The sequence below is a fragment of the Siphateles boraxobius genome, unplaced genomic scaffold, assembly GCF_051911475.1.
Source record: "Siphateles boraxobius isolate OS27281-9 unplaced genomic scaffold, OSU_SipBor_1 11, whole genome shotgun sequence".
NCBI lineage: Eukaryota > Metazoa > Chordata > Actinopteri > Cypriniformes > Leuciscidae > Siphateles > Siphateles boraxobius.
Window position 1 is genome coordinate 11,770,535 of NW_027508711.1, and position 20,045 is coordinate 11,790,579.

The 20,045-nt window shown below is 37.3% G+C and overlaps 1 protein-coding gene across 2 annotated transcripts in view; it reads left to right on the forward strand.

The window, feature by feature from the left end:
* gemin5 (gem (nuclear organelle) associated protein 5) overlaps positions 1 to 20,045 on the forward strand; it is a 31,999-nt gene that overhangs the window by 7,935 nt on the left and 4,019 nt on the right. For both annotated transcript variants that reach the window (XM_077196714.1, XM_077196715.1), the window contains exons 5-24: positions 1,318 to 1,419; positions 1,522 to 1,654; positions 1,740 to 1,902; positions 2,949 to 3,161; positions 3,264 to 3,349; positions 3,554 to 3,636; positions 3,990 to 4,126; positions 4,204 to 4,277; positions 5,684 to 5,865; positions 8,462 to 8,601; positions 10,438 to 10,609; positions 11,502 to 11,717; positions 11,860 to 11,976; positions 12,384 to 12,506; positions 15,153 to 15,248; positions 15,361 to 15,498; positions 16,436 to 16,583; positions 16,679 to 16,798; positions 18,219 to 18,429; positions 18,802 to 19,056. In XM_077196714.1, the coding sequence (XP_077052829.1) occupies positions 1,318 to 1,419; positions 1,522 to 1,654; positions 1,740 to 1,902; positions 2,949 to 3,161; positions 3,264 to 3,349; positions 3,554 to 3,636; positions 3,990 to 4,126; positions 4,204 to 4,277; positions 5,684 to 5,865; positions 8,462 to 8,601; positions 10,438 to 10,609; positions 11,502 to 11,717; positions 11,860 to 11,976; positions 12,384 to 12,506; positions 15,153 to 15,248; positions 15,361 to 15,498; positions 16,436 to 16,583; positions 16,679 to 16,798; positions 18,219 to 18,429; positions 18,802 to 19,056 (2,909 nt within the window). The remainder of the gene's footprint in view (positions 1 to 1,317; positions 1,420 to 1,521; positions 1,655 to 1,739; positions 1,903 to 2,948; positions 3,162 to 3,263; positions 3,350 to 3,553; positions 3,637 to 3,989; positions 4,127 to 4,203; positions 4,278 to 5,683; positions 5,866 to 8,461; positions 8,602 to 10,437; positions 10,610 to 11,501; positions 11,718 to 11,859; positions 11,977 to 12,383; positions 12,507 to 15,152; positions 15,249 to 15,360; positions 15,499 to 16,435; positions 16,584 to 16,678; positions 16,799 to 18,218; positions 18,430 to 18,801; positions 19,057 to 20,045) is intronic.

The window sequence follows — 20,045 nt, forward strand, 5'->3', positions numbered from 1 at the left end:
CTAGACATTTTTTTGTGAAATGAATTTCAAGCTCATTTGGCAGCTAGCCGCCTTGTAGACGGAAGAGTGATTTCTCTGATGTTTGCGCTGTTCTGGATTAGTGGGAGTGGCTTGCGGAGCTGTGGCTTGCGGAGCTGCATTGTGGGAGTTGTTGTCTTACATACAAATGCGCCCCAAAGTTATTTTCTGTCTTTTCTCGGTCAAGAGGGCACCAAATTCAAAATTTCTTTTACATTTCGACTACATATATAACCCACTTTCAATAAAGATTAATGTTGAAATGGGTGGAGTGACCCTTTAAAGAGAAAACCGATTTTCATTCAAAAAAATCGGCGTAAACTACACATTCGAGTTAATCGATAAAATCGATTTATCGCCCAGCCCTACGGTAAGGGTGTGTTCACACTTGGCAGATTTGGTTAAAATTAAAATGAACTCTGCCATCCGAGCCCTGGTGCGCACCAAACAGTTCATATTTTATTGGAACCGCACTTTAGTTCCTTTGGAAGCGGACCGAGTCCCATCTTTTCAGCGGTCTCATTCCGCTTCCTAATTAACTCTGGTACGGTTCGAATGAAATCTGAACGCAACACTGACAAAAAAATGTAAACAAACCAAAAATGGGACAAGATGCCACCCTAAAAAGGACAGAATGCTCAAGTATACCTGTTTTTTTTTATCGTCAAAGACGCGCTTGTTGCCCATCACAGTTCGATTCAGGCATCAGAAACGCCATCTTCTTGCAGTAGATCTTTGTTTGTGTGTGATGGAGGGATTCATGACACTCTTTTGACTCCTTTACACATTTTATAAGCTCTTCACGCGTTCTCAGCTGCTCAAAATACCATCATATTGAGCTACGCACATACAACGAGCGCATTTATCCCAGCACACAGCAGTGTTTTAGATGTTCGGCGGCGAAATATGCGTAATAAAATCCGACAAATAAGGTTGTGAACATATAGCTATGCCTTTAGGTTTGGTATCTTTAGGTTTGGTGTTAAAATGCCAATGTGAACGCTAAACAAACCAGGGCTAAATGTTTGTTTTGGTCCGGATCAAACGAACCAAGCAAAACGAATTACAAGTGATATCGTCCATCGGCCCAACCCTAGTAACTAGTGTCAGTTGGTTCTTGTAAATAGTGAACCCAAGTATGAACTGTGACCATTACCTGACATCGGAGAACCATGAACATGCGAATGTGTCGTTGACCTATTGAAAAATGTACTTAAAATCTCAGAGGGTACTTATGTTTGGCTGTCAAAAAAGTTTTGGACAAAATAATAAATGACATGTCCTTGACTCTTTCTGTAGATGGAAGCAATTTGGCGACAGAAGGAGCAGAAGTGGGGTGTTACCTGGCGTCGGGCAGTCGAGATCAGACTGTGCGGTTATGGAGCACAGCCAGAGGCAAAGGTGACAAAGAGAGATTCATTACCCAAAGATTGCACAGACATAACTGGTTTATAGTAGCTTTCAGGTGCAGTGTCATTGAGGTCACCGTGTGTCTCTTCTCAGGTGTAATGACTCTGAAACTTCCCTTCCTGAAAAGACGAGGAGTGGGAGTTGATCCAGCGTTGAAGGAAAGACTTTGGCTGACAGTCCACTGGCCTAAAGGGAGACCTTCACAGATTGTGTCCAGCTGTTTTGGGTATGTTGTGTTTGGTTATCGTGTGTTGGAGGATGTTTTGTAGTAAACGAACGCGAGTCAACTCACTGTGAATGTTGTCGTGCAGCGGTGAGATCGTAATGTGGGATCTCATGAAGTCAGGCAAGCAGAAGTGGAGTCTGTTGGGCAGTTCCCCAGATGGAGAGAATCACAGCCGTATCGTCTTCAACATGAGCTCGTTTCGCTCAGGGGACAGAGAACTTCTGCTCAGCACCTCAATGGACCGAGAGGTGAGATCTTCCTCCATTCGTATGTGCTTGGAAACCATTTTCAGCAAACTCTGCTTGCACAATACAGAATAAATAACCTTTATTTCTCAATTTTCTAAAACTGAGTTATGATATTACCATGGAATTGAAATGTGATAATCTTTCGATATCATGGTTTACGAGTATCATCATCAGGGTATTGTGATGCCACCACAATACTTTTTGTAAGTAACATTCTCCACAAATGTGTGAGAAGTAAATATATAATGCATAATTATTTGGGTTGCACTTTATTTTACAGTACATTCAATTATGTTTACTTACAGTGTACTTGCCTAAGAAAGTACTGGTTAATGTAAGGTAACTACATGAGGTTTAGGAGAAGGTTCAGGGTTAGTATCTAGTTATAACCTAGCTATTGTAATTACTATAATAAGTACATAATATGTACAAGGGGAACAGAACTATAAAATAAAGTGCTAACATTATTTGTCTATTTGTTAAAAAAAAATTGCTATTACAATAATAAGGTGAAATAAGTTGTGGGTGAATTTACGGTATTTTCACCCCAAATTCAGAAATAAATACTGAATTACTATATTAAATAAAAATATGAAATTATATTTTGCATGAAGAAAATGTATTCGTTGTACAATTGATACATTTACCATAAAAGAAAGTTTATATACATATTTCAGTCATGAAACACTTCAGATCAACTGATTGGTTCTCCTAAAGCCGTCTGCATGGCCAATCGTTCTAACGTAAAATATTTATTTCCAACAACGAGCTGGCTCAACACCATGAGAATTTTCCTAGCCCTCCACCTTCCCCAGCACCACCTGCCTAGTTCTGCCAAGGGGTTCTCCCTACTTTATAGCAGCTTCTATCCTATTCCCTATATGTGCATGTGGCAGTAGTCTCAGCGGTGTAGCAGATCTAGTTTGCCAAGGCAAAGCCTGTGTACATTCCATTCTTATCAATGCTAAAAATTATGTTTAATTCTATTCCGAGATTTTTGATGATTTTTATTTATATATTTATTGTGCATGGATGTGTCACTTCAGATTAAGTGTTGGGACCTGGCGTCTCTGGAGTGCTGTTGGACTCTGCCCACTCTGGGTGGGTTTGTGTACTGCCTCAGCTTCTCTCCGGTGGGCACCGGCTGTCTGGCTCTAGGGGTCGGAGACAGCATGATTCGGGTCTGGAACACCATGTCTATTCAGAACCAATATGACATCAAGACATTCTGGCAAGGGATCAAATCTAAAGTCACAGCTGTGAGTCAGATGGTTTAATTCACAGTTATATTTCCCACAGTGTCATTCAGTTAGTTTAGTTTAAAATCAAGCCCACCTTTCCCCCCCCCACTTCTTTTACAGTTGGCATGGCATCCACTAAAAGAGGGCTCTCTGGCGTTTGGTACCGATGATGGTAAAGTGGGCATATATGAAGTTTACTCTAACAAGTAAGAGCAACAGTCGTGCGTCATGATTTTTGAACTGTATTTATGCATATGAAATATTAATTATATGATTCCTTAGGTTTGTTTGGATGCTAGATTCAATCATAGAAAAAAAATACTTTAAGAGTTATGGCAGCATAATTCAATCAAACTTTCAAATACATTCAATAAAATGGAAAATTACACTTCATTATTTTTCTCGCACAGACCTCCTCAAATCTCAAGCACTTACCACCGCAGAACCATCTACTCTCTTTCATGGGGTCCTCCTGTGCCGCCCATGTCATTCGGTAAGTCGATTCATTAAACACACCCGCATGACCCAGTAAACATTGAACTTGAAGTGGCGCCAAGAACAATCCATCAGCAATAAGTGATGCCCAGCTCCTCTTTAAAGCGCTCTGTAATTGAGCGAGCGTGAACAAAATGCTTGCTTTCCCTCCGTAGAGTTTGTTGGGTAATCAAGGAATGAAAACATGATTTCACCCTGCTGCTGACAAATGACACGTTCATCACCGTATCAATCTCTGATGCTCGAGGGGCTGGAGATAATTGCTTTTGTTTGTTCAGAAGGGTTTGTCGAAGGGATGAGCATTAGTAATAGTGATGTTCCCGCTAATAATTGTGTACGTGTGTGGCTCAGGGGGATCAGGAGACAAGCCGTCCTACAGCTTATACAGCTGTGCTGGAGAGGGGGTCATCTTCCAGCACGACCCCTGGAAACTCTCAGGGGAGGCCAGTAACATTGACAAACTCATCCGAGACACTAACAGCATCAAAGTAAGATGAGAAATCGCTCGTTCATATTTGTTCCTTATTAAATTTGTTCATATTGATAAAGTTATTCTGTTCTTCAGCACAAGATCCCCCCACACACAGACCTCAGCTGGAAGCCGGATGGCAGCGCTTTAGCCATTGGAAATGAAGATGGGTAATAATGTTAATGAGGTTACCTTAATTGGTAACCCTTTATAAGTTTTAATTTGTTAACATTATTAATAAATTCATATTAATGGTATTATTCTATTAATCATTTTTTTTTATTAATATACTATTTGTTCTTTATGTATTTTTGTTTTATTTATAATACATTGATGTTAATTTATAAAACATGAAATCTTTCAAATATAGTACTATATACTACCATTTAAAAATATGAGGTCATATTTCTTTTTGACAGAAATGAATACAATTAAGCAGGAATGTGTTAAATTGGTATGTAAATTAGTTTCAGTAAATACATTTATACAAAAGATTTATATTTCAAATAAATGTTGTTCTTTTGAGCTTGCTATTCATCAAAGAATCCTGAAAGAAATCATCACTTTTCACAAAAATACAAAGTATCACAACGGACATTCAAAATTGATCATGATAAAAAATGTTTCTTGAGCAGCAAATTAGCATGTTAGAATGATTTCTGAAGGATCATGTGACACTGAAGACTGGAGTAATGATGCTGAAAATTTAGCTTTGCATCACACGAATAAATTACATTTTAAAATATATTAAAATTAAAAAGCTATTTTAAATTGTGATAATATTTCACAATGTTACTGTTTTACTGTATTTTTATTTATTAATTTTGCAGACGCTTTTATTCAAAGCAATTTACAAATGAGGAATACAGCAAGCGATTCATCGTGAAGAGGCAAACGAATGCAAGAAGTGCTCCAAATACAAAGTTTCAGACATTGCTTAGAGTTGCATAAGCAAGAATAGGGAGGAAAGTAAAATTATAGAATTATTTGTAATACATTTTTTATTTAAATTTTTTTAAATACAGCCTTGTTGAGCATAAGATACTAAACAAAAAAACAAAAAAATCTTACCAACCCCAAACTTTTGAACGGTAGTGCTGTTTTTACGAATTGTATTTACTTTTAAGCTAGAATAATCAATGCTGTAAATGTATTGTTTATTTTTTAGGTCATGCAATCTTACACATTAACTAATATTAACAAATTGAACCTACTTATAAAGTGTTGTTTTGGTTCATTTTCGAATAAGGAGACTAGGAAATGATGTAGGACGGGGCTTGAGTGTATCCATCTGGATTTAATTGGGTCATGAGGCTGAGATCTTTCTTGTTAAGATCCTTTTTCTCATTAGACACAAGGATTTAGTTACAACATCAGAAAACATCAGAGGCGGAGAAATTTAAGCTTAAAAATAATACATGAATTGTGCACAACAAGACCAGACTCTATTTTGATTTCATTTAGTCTTTAAATATGAAATGTATCAAATGCAACAATATTTTAGAGTATTATGCATCAAAATAAAGCTCATTATCGGAGGTTATATTGTCTCACTCCATAAGGGTTTTTGTTGTAGGTCTATAGAGGTGTTGAAGGCTCCCATGCTGAAGCTCTTGTGCACAGTGCAGCAGCATCATAAGATCATAAATTCACTGCGCTGGCACCATGAACACTCATCTCAGAAGGAGCTGCAGTATCTGCTGGCGTCCGGCTCCAGTAATGCCACAGTCTACGTCCATGACCTCAGGAGCGCCATAGGTGAGAATCGGCTCTTAATTGTTGGATTTTTTTTGTATATATTCTTGTTAGCTGTTCTATGCATACCAAAAAAAAAAAACATACTGTGCACAGTATACATACATATGTACTACTGGCTGTGTTGGGCAAAGTTACTTTTAAAAGTAATACGCATTATGTACTATATTGCCTTGCTCCCTAAAAAGTGACTAGTTGTATTACTTAGTTACTTTTTATGGAAGGTAATGTAAATTAAGTTTTTTATTCTATTTTTGGCAAATGTGAAGGTCCTTTCACACCAAGAGTGAAATGAAAAAGCCTCAGGTTTTCAAAGCCACGCCTCAGGCGTTCAACACTTAAAAAATTAAATAAATAAAAAAGAAACACAGATGTAAAGTCATTTTTGTTAATTAGTATGGTTAAATTACCAACATTAGGGTAGCAATGTACAAGTGCCGTGACCTGAGTCCTAGTTATTCCAGCAAAGTACACATAGCAAGGTTTTTTTGTTATTTTTTATAATAGATATAGAATAGTAAGTGTTGGTATTAATGGGTCAAGTGTTGACAAAAATGATCTTTAAAAAGTCTTTAGCAGTTTCTTGGAAATGGCATTTCCAATAAAATTGCAACCAGTGCAATTTTACGAGGAGAGGTGTGACGTGTGCTCTCTTTGGCTTGTTAAAGACACTCTAGCTGCAGCATCCTGGATCAGTTGCAGAGGTTTGACAGTTGATGCTGGATGGCCTGCCAAGAGAGCATTACAATAGTCCAGTCTGGATAGAAGAAGAGCTTGGACAAGGATTTGTGTAGCATGCTCCGATAGGCTCCTAATGTTGTATAAGGCAAATCTGCAGGACCGGGCAGTTCTAGCAATGTGGTCTGTGAAGTTTAACTGATCTTCAATCACAACCCCAAGGTTCCTGGCTAACCTGGATGGCGTTTGGTTGACAAACTTGAGTTGAAGGGTGGTGGTCCTTAATCCAGCAAGAACTGTCTGTCAGCTGTGAGCTGCTACTGTCGGACTCTCTGATTGGAATGAGAGAGTGTTTTGTGTCATCAGAACAGCAGTTATAGGAAAAACCATGTTGCTGAATGACAGATCCTAGTGATGACATGTAGATGAAGAGAAGAGAAGTGGTCCAAGCACTGAGCCCTGAGGCACTCCAGTAGCTAGATGTTGCGACTTAGACACCTCACCCCTCCACGACATCCTGAAGGACCTACTTGAGGTTAAGACTTAAACCATTGGAGTGAATGGGGAGTGAGACAAATCAAATTTGCCAGTTTACTGCTTGCTATATATTACTAAATATGCTATATATTCTGGTTACAGATGCAGCTGTAACCTAAATATTTTATTTGGTATTTAACCTTTTTAAATGGCCAATGTTAGCTTAACTGATGCTTTTTTTTAATTCTCACAACAATTTTACAATTCGTTTAGAGCTTTTGGGGTTTAAACCACTTTATTTCCCTATTTTTTTTTAGATAAAGTTATATTACATATTAATAAATAGTAATCAATATTAACAATTGACATGTTTGTGAGTTTTATTTATAATGTAGCCTAGGAAAGCTGCTTACCATGAAATCAAACTTGTGATTTTATGACACATTAATTAGTGATTTATTCATTTATATACAGAAGTAACATTAATACTAACACTTTATCTTCTATTCAATATTTATTATCTGAAAGGGAAAAAAAGTGCATGTACTGCATTAGATTAAACTGGGAAGGGTCATAGCACTTATTGTTGCATATTGTTAAGTTTCACTGCCTCTATTGTTCTCATTTGTAAGTCGCTTTGGATAAAGGTAAATGTAACTTGTTACTTGTGTATTTTACTTTTTGGATTGGAACTGCCTTAATTTAACGAGCTGGAGAGATTTTCAAGATGCTATATTTTCCTCATCCCAAAACTGTATTATACATTGTTAAACTATATACAAAAACTTTATTAAAAAGTGTCATGGGTTTCTTTGTACTTCAATATAAAAAAATATAATGTAATATAAAAAAAAGTAATATAAACCTCTATTTGATTAATTTTATTGGCCTGTTAGATTGTAGATTGAAAAGAATGCTTGGTAATAGGACTTTTATTTTTTTAAATGGGAGGAACAATTACCTATTTTTAATTTATTCAATATAAAAAATTATTGATGATAAATGACATTGATAAATGGCATTACTATCAGCTATATCGGTAACCATTTTAAAGCGTTAAACCTTTTTTCGAAGAAACCTGGATAGTGTTGCTTTCAATTAGAATTACAAATTCAATTTCTATTGTAAAGTAGCTCTCCAGTGTGTTCACATTTACTCGCGTCTGACCTCGATGGACTGAACAGAATAAATGAACCGAAGAAGGCAGAGCCTTAGAGGCACACCCATCCATTACGTAATCGCCATAGACCAATTGTAGTTTGAGATGTTTCTGGAAAGTTCGCTTTGAGAAGCTGTTTCGAACTCTATAACAAACTCCAAGCACATTTCGTTTTGGCCTGATTTTGTTCAAAGTGACATCACAATAGTTCGTTCTTCAATTTTGCTTGAAGTATATCAGGGATTTGGATGTGCTTGTTTTTCTTACGTTTTTTTTTTGTTACAGAAACTCCGTCAGAGAGTCCAGTGATGGTGACTGAACCTTTCAGAACTCTCTCTGGTCACACCAACAAAATCACCGGCCTAGCCTGGAGTCCCCATCACGATGGGCGTCTGGTGACAGCATGTTATGACGGAACCTCTCAGGCAAGTTACACTTTTATTTATTATGTCATTTTTTTCTTCTAACAAATAAAGGTTTAAAAACATTTTATCTTGCATTTAAAGGAACAGACACAAAAACTGTGTGTTTTTGTTCACCCTCAAAAAGTGACAATTTTAACATGATATATAAAAATATATATGTGGTGTATTTTGAGTAATACTTCACATTCACACTCTGGAGACATCAGGAACTTATTTTACATGTGAACAGGACATTATACCACCCCTTAAGGATAAGCACACTTTACAAGATACCTAGTTTAATGTGAGTTAATTCCGTTTTTCCATGTTAAAATTTTTCTGGATTCTGTTTTTTTTTCTTTTCTTTTTTTTCTTTTTTTCTGGATTCTATTAACTAAAAAGCATGTGTAATTAATTTAAATCATCAAACTTGTTCAATTTAACAGCAATTTATTAACAGTTTAACAAAAATTACATTCTTAATGTTTTTTTTATTCCATTTTATTTTCACCCAGTTTTGTGCTTTCCGTTTTATTTTGTCTATAATTCCATTTTAATGGTGCAATCAAAAACATATCTAATTATGGTAATTGAATTCATAAAACAACTTAATTTATTAATTTGTATACAATAATAGGGCCCTATATTTTTTTTTTGTGTGTGTTGTGCTGTGTATTTAATTTATTTATTTTTCTGGTAATCAAATTAAGCCATAAAACAATTTTTTATTACAATGAAATTAAACAAGCCTTATATTTTTTTGGCAAACAAGTGCTACACAACTTAGGTTTACTGTTAAAATTATAACATGGACAATTTTTTTTTAATAATTATTGAATTTGTAGTAGTAGTGGCAGTATTACATTAAGATGAACATTATACTGATTCAAGATTAATATATTTCTATCGCAGTTTCTTTAAGTTAAAGCAAACGTTTATTTTGACGGGTTGCCGAGTATACCTCCTTCTGTGATGTGATGATAGTTTCTCTTAAATTAAATGTTGTCAAAGTGAGAATATTTAAACGCAAAGGGACTATTTAAATATGATTCCAGCATGTTCTGCGCTATGGTTCTGCCACAATGAATGGCGCAGACGCGCAGTTTCTTTTACTTCACAGCACGCGCGATGCACGCAGTACTTGCCTGGGTTATTCATTACATCGCGCGCTGTTGCCTTCAAGCTGACGTAAACTACTGTTTTTCCTTGTGCCTCGTCACAGCCAATCACCAGCCCTTGATTTAGGCACATTATACATGCTGCATGCTTAGTGTTTCACTGACATTGACCAGGTCTAGAATTTATTCACACCTCTACTATTGAATCCAACATATCATCAGCGCTCAGATTCTCTTCCATGGTGCTGTCAAGTACGACTTGCACTCTTAAAGGTAAACTAAACGCTATTGGCTATTTGAAAAGGGGGAGGACCCATTCAATATGTCCCGCTTTAGCTTCCTGTTTCAGTGGAAATTACATCAACGCATGATACAAAGCTGCGCGTTCCAAGGCACTTCAGTGGGCCTTTAAGCGACTAAATACCAGTGGACGGGTGATGATGTATAACTATTTGTTGATGTCTTGCTCTGGCATATGCAGTCATATTTGCCCGTGTGACGTCACAGGTCCCGCAATATCAAAACGAGCCGATTTTTGGAGCTTAATTAAATAAGTGGTTTGTTTGTAATGATGATGTTTAAAGCTATGAAACTTGCAGAATGTACAAAGACCACTTATATGTAAAAAGGCAAATTTGGTTTGTCAAATTTCTTTAAATAGTCATGCGTTTTTGATAATCCATCGTCCAGAACAATACGAATGAAATTGTATTAGTGTGTAATAGCTCATTGTTGACAGGTGTGGGATGTGCTGAAAGAGCAGCCGGTGTGTAACTACAGGGGTCACTCAGGCCGGCTGATGTGCGTCCAGTGGTCTGCTGTTCACCCAGATCTGATCTGGACCGGTGGAGATGACTTCACCCTCCAAGAATGGGCCATATCCAAGCAGGAACACGTCACACCTCCCAAGAGTATGTATATCGTTGTATTCAAACATATTCAACTGAAACAAATTTTTGGTTTTGTCCGAAACCAGCCAAAATCAATGACTGAAACGTTGGTTTAAAATAACACTTCTCTAATGGCACATTGTGACTGTGTCAGTGTCTATTTTGTGCTCAAAACATGGATAAGCTACAACAGGTAAACATGTCCGCTATGTCCGAGTTGACAATATCGATTTCTCATTTAAATCTTTATTTTGATGAACCAATATCTTTTAGTCCATGCTGTTTTCAGTTGATCCAGGTAAAAAAAACTTCACTAAACTTTATTTATAGCACGTATACCATACAATAAATATGGAAGCTTGTTTACGCCACAGAATAAAGCATTTTAAAAGATAATTGTGACTTTCTCACTCAGAATTGCGTGATATAAAGTCACAATTGCATGTTATAAAGTCAAAATTGCGAGATATAAACTCGCAACTGCGTGTTATAAAGTCCCAATTCTACGGAAAAAAAGACTTTTCCTCAGAATTGCACTTAATTATATGACAATTCTCACAATTCTGACTTTATAACACGCAATTGCAATTTTATATCCAGCAATTTTGAGATAAAAAGTTGCAATTCCCTTTTTTTTTAATTATTATTCTTTGGCGGAAACAGGCTTCGTTAAATATTTTCAGTAAGCTTTGTCACTTTTGAAATGAAAGTCTGAGCTTTCAAATTCTGTCAGGTTTAATCACAAAATTCAAACAATGAATGTCATTTTGTCACTCTTTAATGTGGCATCACTGTAGTGCCTAATTTCAAGCGGCGTGTGAACCAATCATTTCTTCCACTTTACTACTAGACCATGACATAATGGACATGAATAAACATTAAAATACGCATACTTTGATGTTTTCATCAACAGGTAAAAAACGTGTTGAGATCGAGAAAAAGAGAGGACCACAGAAAAAGCCCAAGAAGAAAAAGAAGGCACCAGGAAAAGGAGGGATGAAGGTGGACGAAAGTGAATTAGCTTTAGGTGAAGAAATGAAAGGGGCAGCAGGCAGCGGAGCAGAAGAGGGCCAGTCAGACAATGAGGAGGAGGAAGAGAAGGAGAACACAGACGCTCCTTCCGTCACGGGTAATGGCCCATCTTTCTCTCTTTCATCTCTCGCAGTCTCTTCCGCTTCCTCACGCTTTTGTGCTTCCAGTGCCGTCTTTGAAATGTCACTCCGGCTGTCTGGATGTTGTGTGATGAATAACCTTTATCATTGGGGTCACAGGCTGGTCCAGAGAGAGCAGTGTGGACACACGTGGCACTGAGAGGGTTCAGAATGGAGAAAAGTTCATCCATGCAGTTAAAAGGGAGGTCAAAGAGGAGAAGAAAAGAGAGAAATCAGGTCGGTCTCTGCCTTAACGTGTGCAGTGAATATATTCTTCCTTAAAAAAAAAAACGATTGTTAGGTACAATGTCCTAATAGTTTTGCTGTTACTGATGTGGTATAAGGATTATTTTTGAACGTATCATGCAAAAAAAAAAAAAGATTGACCTCTCATTCCATAATTGCGGCTGGTTGCTCTATTGCTTGGCAACTGTTATAGCAATTATTATTAACAGTAAAAAGTAAACAACAAAGTAAATATCAACAAATGAATCAATTAATACGTTTAAATGAACAAATAATTAATTAACTTGGGTCTTTAAAAAACTATGGTGTTTGTTTGTCGTCATCGACATCAAACCTGCTTTAAGAAAACGGGAACATTGTAAAAGCTCTTATGTTCTATCATTTGTTGTTCATTTTAGATCTGTCTTTGAAAAAGAGAAAGCCTCGCTCCATTCTCCCGCTCAGTACTTCTATGGATCACCGACCCAAAGAGGAACTTCAACAAGACTGTCTGACGCTCGCTGCTGTGAGACACTCGGATGGTAAGTCAGGAGCCCAACATCAGGCTTAAAAACATGTAGAAACATTAAAGGCCCATTCAGAACAAGAGCGATAACGGTCAAGATAACTGCGAACAAATAGTCAAATATGGGACCTTTTTTCTTGCTGTGTGCCTAAATTTTGTTAGAGTTTGGACTGGTGCGACCACCACGATGCCCAACTGATAAGAGCTGCCATTTCTGTTGCATATGAGCAAAATCTAACGTAAATTGAAAGCATAAAGAAATTGTGCTTCTTGTTTTGAGCTGCGCAGCGCGGACAATTTGTCAGCTTTTTGCAGTTTATAGACAGCGCATCGTAAGCTCACAACAGTTTTACTCGTGGACCGATCTCAATCATGTGACACTGTTACTACACAGCGCTGGGTGATCCGGTGAGAAAGTGTTTGGATTCACAGCAGTATTAATAACATTACTGCAAGATCTAATGAGAAACATTCAAATTCAGTGCAGAATTCTCTATTATTTAACATATCAGATCAAATAGCGTTGACCTGGAAACCAGGAGAAACATTGTACCATGAACGTATGAGATATGAAAGGCTTTTCAGCCCGTAAATCACCAACATTTACCATGGATTTAATGTAGTAATGCTAACTGTAACCATGGTATTGTGGCAGAAATAGTCTAATGTTTTTACTGTATTCATTCAGGGTTTGTACAACCTTTTGAGAGTAACATTCACACACTTTTCAGGGACTTTCAAGTGCTTCACAATTTTTCCAGCACTTCGGGGCTCTAAATATTATCCAATTTAAGTGAAGTGACTAAAAATAATAAAAATAATTATCTATAAAAAATCTGTTTTTTACATGTTACTTTTGTTAATAAAAGTTAATTTGATCTGCATTTCAGCTCAAGCTCAGTGCTTTACTGTCAAATGTGGATTTCTGAGAAATAGACATGGAATAGTATTAGTTACTGCACTTATAAATGCAAAACAATAGTAATTTTATGATTAATTACCTTTATGATTAAAAATCCTCCAGCACTACCAAATCAGGTAGAAAGAACTTAGTGGCACCGGTGCTACTGCTCTCGAATGTTAGTCTGGAGCCCTGAACTATAACTATATTAGCATCCACACCAGCGGATCAAATTGTTCGTTTCATTATAAACGTGCTGCACTTATGTCTTTTTGCCTCTTTAAATGCTCCAGCTCTTAAAGGTGCAGTGTGTGACTTTTAGCGACATCTAGCGGTTCGGTTGCGAGTTTACACTAAGGGCTCAGCCCACCGCTCACCCCTCCCTTTCGAAGAAGCTACCGTGGCGAAAACGGGACAAACATCGTCGTCTGAGACGGCAGAGAATAGCCAGAGTAAACCAAGTTTCTATACTGGATGCGTCCGCATGAGCCCAAAGCTGCCTGCGGCAAAAATAACGTGATTGTAACAGCAAGCGCCTCCGCATCCCCTAGACACCATTTACTACACACAATAGGCTTTTTTTCTCTGATTTTGGAAACTCGATCGACTTAAAATGCTTCCAAGATCGACGGGTTGGTGATTCCTGTAACTGTTTTACGGTCAATGACAAGAGTGTTAATCAGCTGTCTCACGAACGTAACCAGCACATTTATCCCCACATAGCAAAGCCATAACACAGCGAGGGAGAAGAATTAAGTTACATGAAACAATCCAACTACATATTTTACACCACTGACAAGGGAAAAGTCACTACTCACGGTGTTTATGGCTAGCTTCTAGCTTTCTGCGGCTTCTCTTTCAAGGTAGTGACGAAACGCGCTCTGTAACGCTGTTTGTTCGCTGTCGGCTACGGTAGAAACATGACGTCACAATATGTCGACCTTCATAGAAGGGGATTCCCGCGCCTATGTAGATATAAATGCCTCATTCTAAGGTAGTAAAAACATTACGGTTTATTAAGTAAGTTCTTTATAGACCACTGAACACATAGTTATGGATGTCATATTGCATTTCTGTTAATAGATACTCAAAATTTTTACACATTGCACCTTTAAAGCAGGATGGATTCTGGATTTTTTCAGTCTGTTAATGTTCATCAGCTGAAAAAAATCATTCTGAAAGTGATTCCAACGGTATTGTTCCTCTTTGCTGTTATTGATATAACTGTGGTGTGGACTGCTATTCTTTTATATTTAGAATGATGTTTACTATGGTATAATAATGCATTTGTCCTGCTGAGACGCTTTCTGACGCAGAAAAGGCTTGCGACAAGGCAGATGAAATGGAACAAGATTAATTGAATGATATTTGTGAACTTTCTGAAACATCATTAACAAAAAAAATTAAATGTTGTTTTGGTCATTCACCCAAATAATATCATGGAATTGTATTATTTACTTGGACTTTCATGTTCACTACCGTTCAAATAATTTGGGGTCTGTTTAAAAAAAAAAAAAAAAAAAGTCTTTCTTACCCCAAACATTTGAATGGTAGTCTGGTAGAATGGTAGGTTTATGAATATGGAAATCATTCTTTTCCATATACCAAGTAACATTTATGGTATTATCGATGTAGTACAAGCTTTTCTTATCATGTAGATCAATTAGGAATTTAAAGATTTAAACTTCTGCAATGACCAAATGAGAGTAAATATGTGGTTATCATGTGTATAGTGCATTTCCTTTCCCTTCTGCTCCTCAGGGCAAAGCGGAGCTTGTGTTCCAGGATCTGGAGATTATATTCAGCTCGGCCTGTTCACAGACAGGGATGCCCTCTACAGGATGTTTCAAGAGGAAGGTGAGTCAAGCCCAGTGCAGGGTCAATATCTGCTTGGATACTGAAGATCTGAGATGAATCGGGCATCATTGATTTGGAAGCGGTGTTATGTTCATTGTGGTGTTTTGAACAGAGGAGAGCCACATGGAGGCTGGTCATTATGACTCAATGGTGTATCTGAGGCTGTGGAAAGGAGACGTGATCGGAGCAATAAATGTCGCTGTGGAGAAAGGAGAGCTGACTGACCACCTCCTCAGTTTAGCTCCAATGGGTGAGACGTTTTGTGGTATTATGACTGCTGAACAAATTTTTTGTTCCAAATTTTATCATTTAATTTATACAATTATTATTATATTTGTATATTATTGTTTTACTTTTTACTTCAATACTTACTAAGAAAAATTTACATTTTATTATGAAATTATTTTTATAATTATATTAAAAAATATATTATTTTATTATATTTATATAAATGTTTATTTTTTAATTATTTTTTAAACATCATGCTGAAAATGTTGTGGGGTAAAACAAATATCACAAGAAAACTGTCCAGAGATTGTAAACATATTTTCTTGTAAAAATGCGTAAAGTGTGTTGTGAAAGTCCAGCTTTTACTGTTGTTTATATGTCTTTGTGGTGTTTTTAATATGACAACACCATTGCCGAGTATTTTCTCCAAAGACAGTCTTTAAAAACGCGGTTTGAAATCGCAGGTGTTTCTGACGTCACAAACTATCTTGTAACCAATCAGGTCGACGTGTGATCAACAACGAATGAATCTATTAGCTGGTGTGAGTGAGTGGAGGCGGGGCTCGTTTGCATATTCATAGAACCGCGTATACTAAATGAGGCAAGAGTGTAGTTACATTCAAGCTATTTTAAGGCATGAAGAAATTTTTTTCAAAGAAAAAACGCTTAAATATGTAATTTTGGTGATCAAATATGAGTTTTAGGGCATAAAATTATTGACTACAGGGGGACTTTAATCTTAAATCATTTCTTTTTAAAAATGCAGTGAAGCAATTTTCAGAATATTGGCCAGTCAGTGTGGTGTAACCAGCATGCATGAAACACTGTTGTTTTGCATGTGACTGGAAAATCATAGAAAAACAAGTTTTGTGTAGCTTTTTAAATTTCCAAAATAATAACCCCAAAAAGATTTCTCCTTTTCTCCTGGACATCTTTATTTGTCATTGACCCTCTCTCAGCGGGCTACCAGGTGTGGGCCAGGACTGTAGAGGCGTATGTGAAGCAGCTCTGCCACCAAGAGCAGTTCCTCAAAGCAGCGTCACATCTCGTCTCCATCCATAAACTCTATGAGGCCATCAACCTTCTTAAGGGCCACCAGTTCTACCGGTTGGAAACATCACAATATAAGCAATTGTTTGTCATGTTAATGGTGTTTGGCCTGAGTAGAAGGTTCACATTTGTTTTTTGCAATAAATCTTCAGCGAGGCCATCGCTTTAGCCAGAGCCAGACTCCAGCCAGAAGACCCTGTGCTGAAGGATCTCTACATGAGCTGGGCCGCAGTGCTGGAGAAGGATGGCCATTATGCTACTGCGGCAAAATGGTGAGTGAAAACACATTAGCATATATACAGTATATAGTGTATATGTATACTGTGACCTCTTACATGTCAAAAGATCAAGGAAAATTTGATTTCTCAATTCATGATGCCTTTAAATGGTCTGTTTTTTTAATAGGGTGAAATGAATTATGAATGCAAAGTGTTGGGCTGCTACATATTACATTTTTGGTAATAAAGTTAATAATTTAAAATGTACTTTCTATAATTAAAGGGATAGTTCACCCAAAAATTTAAATTCTGTCAACCTTTACTCATGTCATTCCAAACATGTATGCATATCTTTCTTCTAACCACAAAAGAAGATATTTTGACTAATGTTAATAACTAATGCCGAGTTCACACTGCACGATTTTCAAAGTAGTCCGGTCACTGTTCTTTTCACACTGCACGACTATCTGGGGTAACATTCAGCTCACACTGAGCGATGGATTGGCGCCAGGAGAATTCACACTGCATAACTTTGCAAAAGAAAGAATCGCAGACAACTCCAGCAAACTACGCTTCACAACCAAACACACGCGAGAAGTGACAAGGAATTATTGCTAAATCACACGTGCGTGAGACCGAAACTGTTATTAAAAATGATAGCCTGCAAGAAGATTGCGATCCAAATTGTCTGTGCATGGATTTGCAGCGAAAAGGTGAGAAAAAAAAGAGATTATGCAGCATGAAATGGTTGGGGAGACGAGGGGAGCAAGGATTGTGTGTATTGCAAAGAGAGTTGGGGGTAAATAAATAATTTTGCAATGTGCTGCTGTTGCTGCTGGTCAAGCAAATGTTTGTGCTTTTGTTTCTGTTTGATATAATTGTAAATATATCTATTAAAATAGTGATATTGTGGTCTATAACTCCTGCCCAAACTTCTTGCTGTCCTGTATCTTGCTCTCTCATTGGCTGTAGGTCATCGTCGTCGTAGTTTTCAGTCAGAGAACACATTCACACCGCAGGATTTTGATTCTCTCAGATCACGTCCTCTCTCAAATCACTCGCTTTGAACGAGCACCGATTTGGCCCTTTGATTTCGGGCATTTGTCAGTGATCTCACAAATCTTGTCGGCTAGTGAAAATCGGCATAAACGGGTTTGGTTCCCATTGACTTCCACTGTATGCACAAAAAAAATCTAACTAACATTCTTCAAAATATATTCTTTTGTGTTCAGCAGAAGAAAAAAATGCATATGGTTTGGAATGACATGAGGGTGAGAAAATTATGATAGAAAATGTATTTTTGGCTGAACTATCCCTTGAACTGGATCTCAGTCAACATGTGTACCATATCACTTTATTGTATGTATGATATTGTGGTTTGATTTAAATTGCTGTATACAGTCAATGGGGTAATATAAGTGAAACAGACTTTTTTTTTTGACTGACCAAAGTATTTTCTTCCTTCACCTGTCAGTTACCTCGCCGGAGACTCGAGCTTTGATGCAGCTAAAGTCATTGCCAAGAAAGGGGATGTGATGTCGTTGAAGACAGCGGCTAATCTGGCGTGGGTATCAGGAGAAAGTGAGCTCGCACATTCTCTCTCTCTGAGGTGCGCCAAAGACTTGATGCTTTCCCAGGACTGGGCCGCAGCACAGGAAGTCCTGAGGACGCAAGACTCGCTTTTGGTTTGTTTCAGCTGTTGGTTATTAGATATATATTCAATAAATTAGTAAGCTAAACTGGGACTGATATAAATTAATTTACGGTTTTATAAGGGAAGAAAAATATATTTTCAAGTGTTGTCTTTTAGTGGATTTCTTCTTTTTTTTTGACAAAAGCAATATAAAAGTCAATAAAACATCTAATATATGATGAATAATTGATATTATTACTATAAATAGTGTGTTTGTCTAACCAACAATTAGCCATTATGATGAAATAAACTGTATTCTAAGGTAAATATGGCCTTTTTCTCCCTATAGCTTATTCATGGTAACTATTGAAACATTATCAATGTTCAGTGTACCTAAAGCATCTTTCTCTCCTCTTCTTCACAGGGTCACAGACTGATGTTCTGTGTTAATGAGATCCTCACCCAAAGACTGGCAGATACAGATGTGGTCACCTGGGCCGTGGCCTCTTCACACACCTGGTCTAAGCCCTGTGAGGAGAACATTCTCTCCGCGGTGCACAGAGTGTGGCAGAGCGAGTTTGGAGTGGCGGCTGTTGACCCCGTCAAAGTGAAAACGCTTCATCAACAGCTGAAAGCCGTCGAGAATCCTCCTGCCACCACTAGTGTTCCCATGAAGCAAGTATGTGTGAATTGAAGATGCCAACGGATCTACTTGACACTGTTGACAGATTAATATAATACATTTAATGAAATTCATAGACAGAATGGATGAAAATATTGAGCTGAGCAACATCTGTGTATAATACAGATGTGCCATATCATACGTGCGATATGGTTCTATATAAACACTGTTGTGATTTATGGCCCTATTTAAGCACTGCTGTGATTTATTGCTCTATATAAGCACAGCTGTGATGTATGGCTCTATATAAGCACTGCTGTGATTTATGGCTCTATATCACCACTGCTGTAATTTATGGCTCTATATAAGCACTGCTGTGATTTATAGCTCTATATAAGCACTGCTGTGTTTTATGTCTCTATATAAGCACTGCTGTGTTTTATGTCTCTATATAAGCACTGCTGTGATTTATGGCTCTATGTAAGCACTGCTGTGATTTTATGCCTCTATATAAGCACTGCTGTGATTAATGGCTCTATATAAGCACTGCTGTGATTAATGGCTCTATATAAGCACGTCTTTGATTAATGGCTTTATACAAGCACGTCTGTGATTTATGGCTCTATATAAGCACTGCTGTGATTTATGGTTCTATATCAGCACTGCTGTGATTTATGGTTCTATATCAGCACTGCTGTAAATTATGACTTTATATCAGCACTGCTGTGATTTATGGTTCTATATAAGCACTGCTGTGATTTATGGCTCTATATATAAGCACTGCTGTGTTTTATGGCTCTATATAAGCACTGCTGTGTTTTATGGCTCTATATAAGCACTGCTGTGTTTTATGGCTCTATATAAGCACTGCTGTGTTTTATGGCTCTATATAAGCACTGCTGTGATTTTATGGCTACAAAATAAGCACTGCTGTGATTAATGACTATATAAGCACTGCTGTGATTAATGGCTCTATATAAGCATGTCTGTGATTAATGGCTCTATATAAGCATGTCGGTGATTTATGGCTCTATATAAGCACTGCT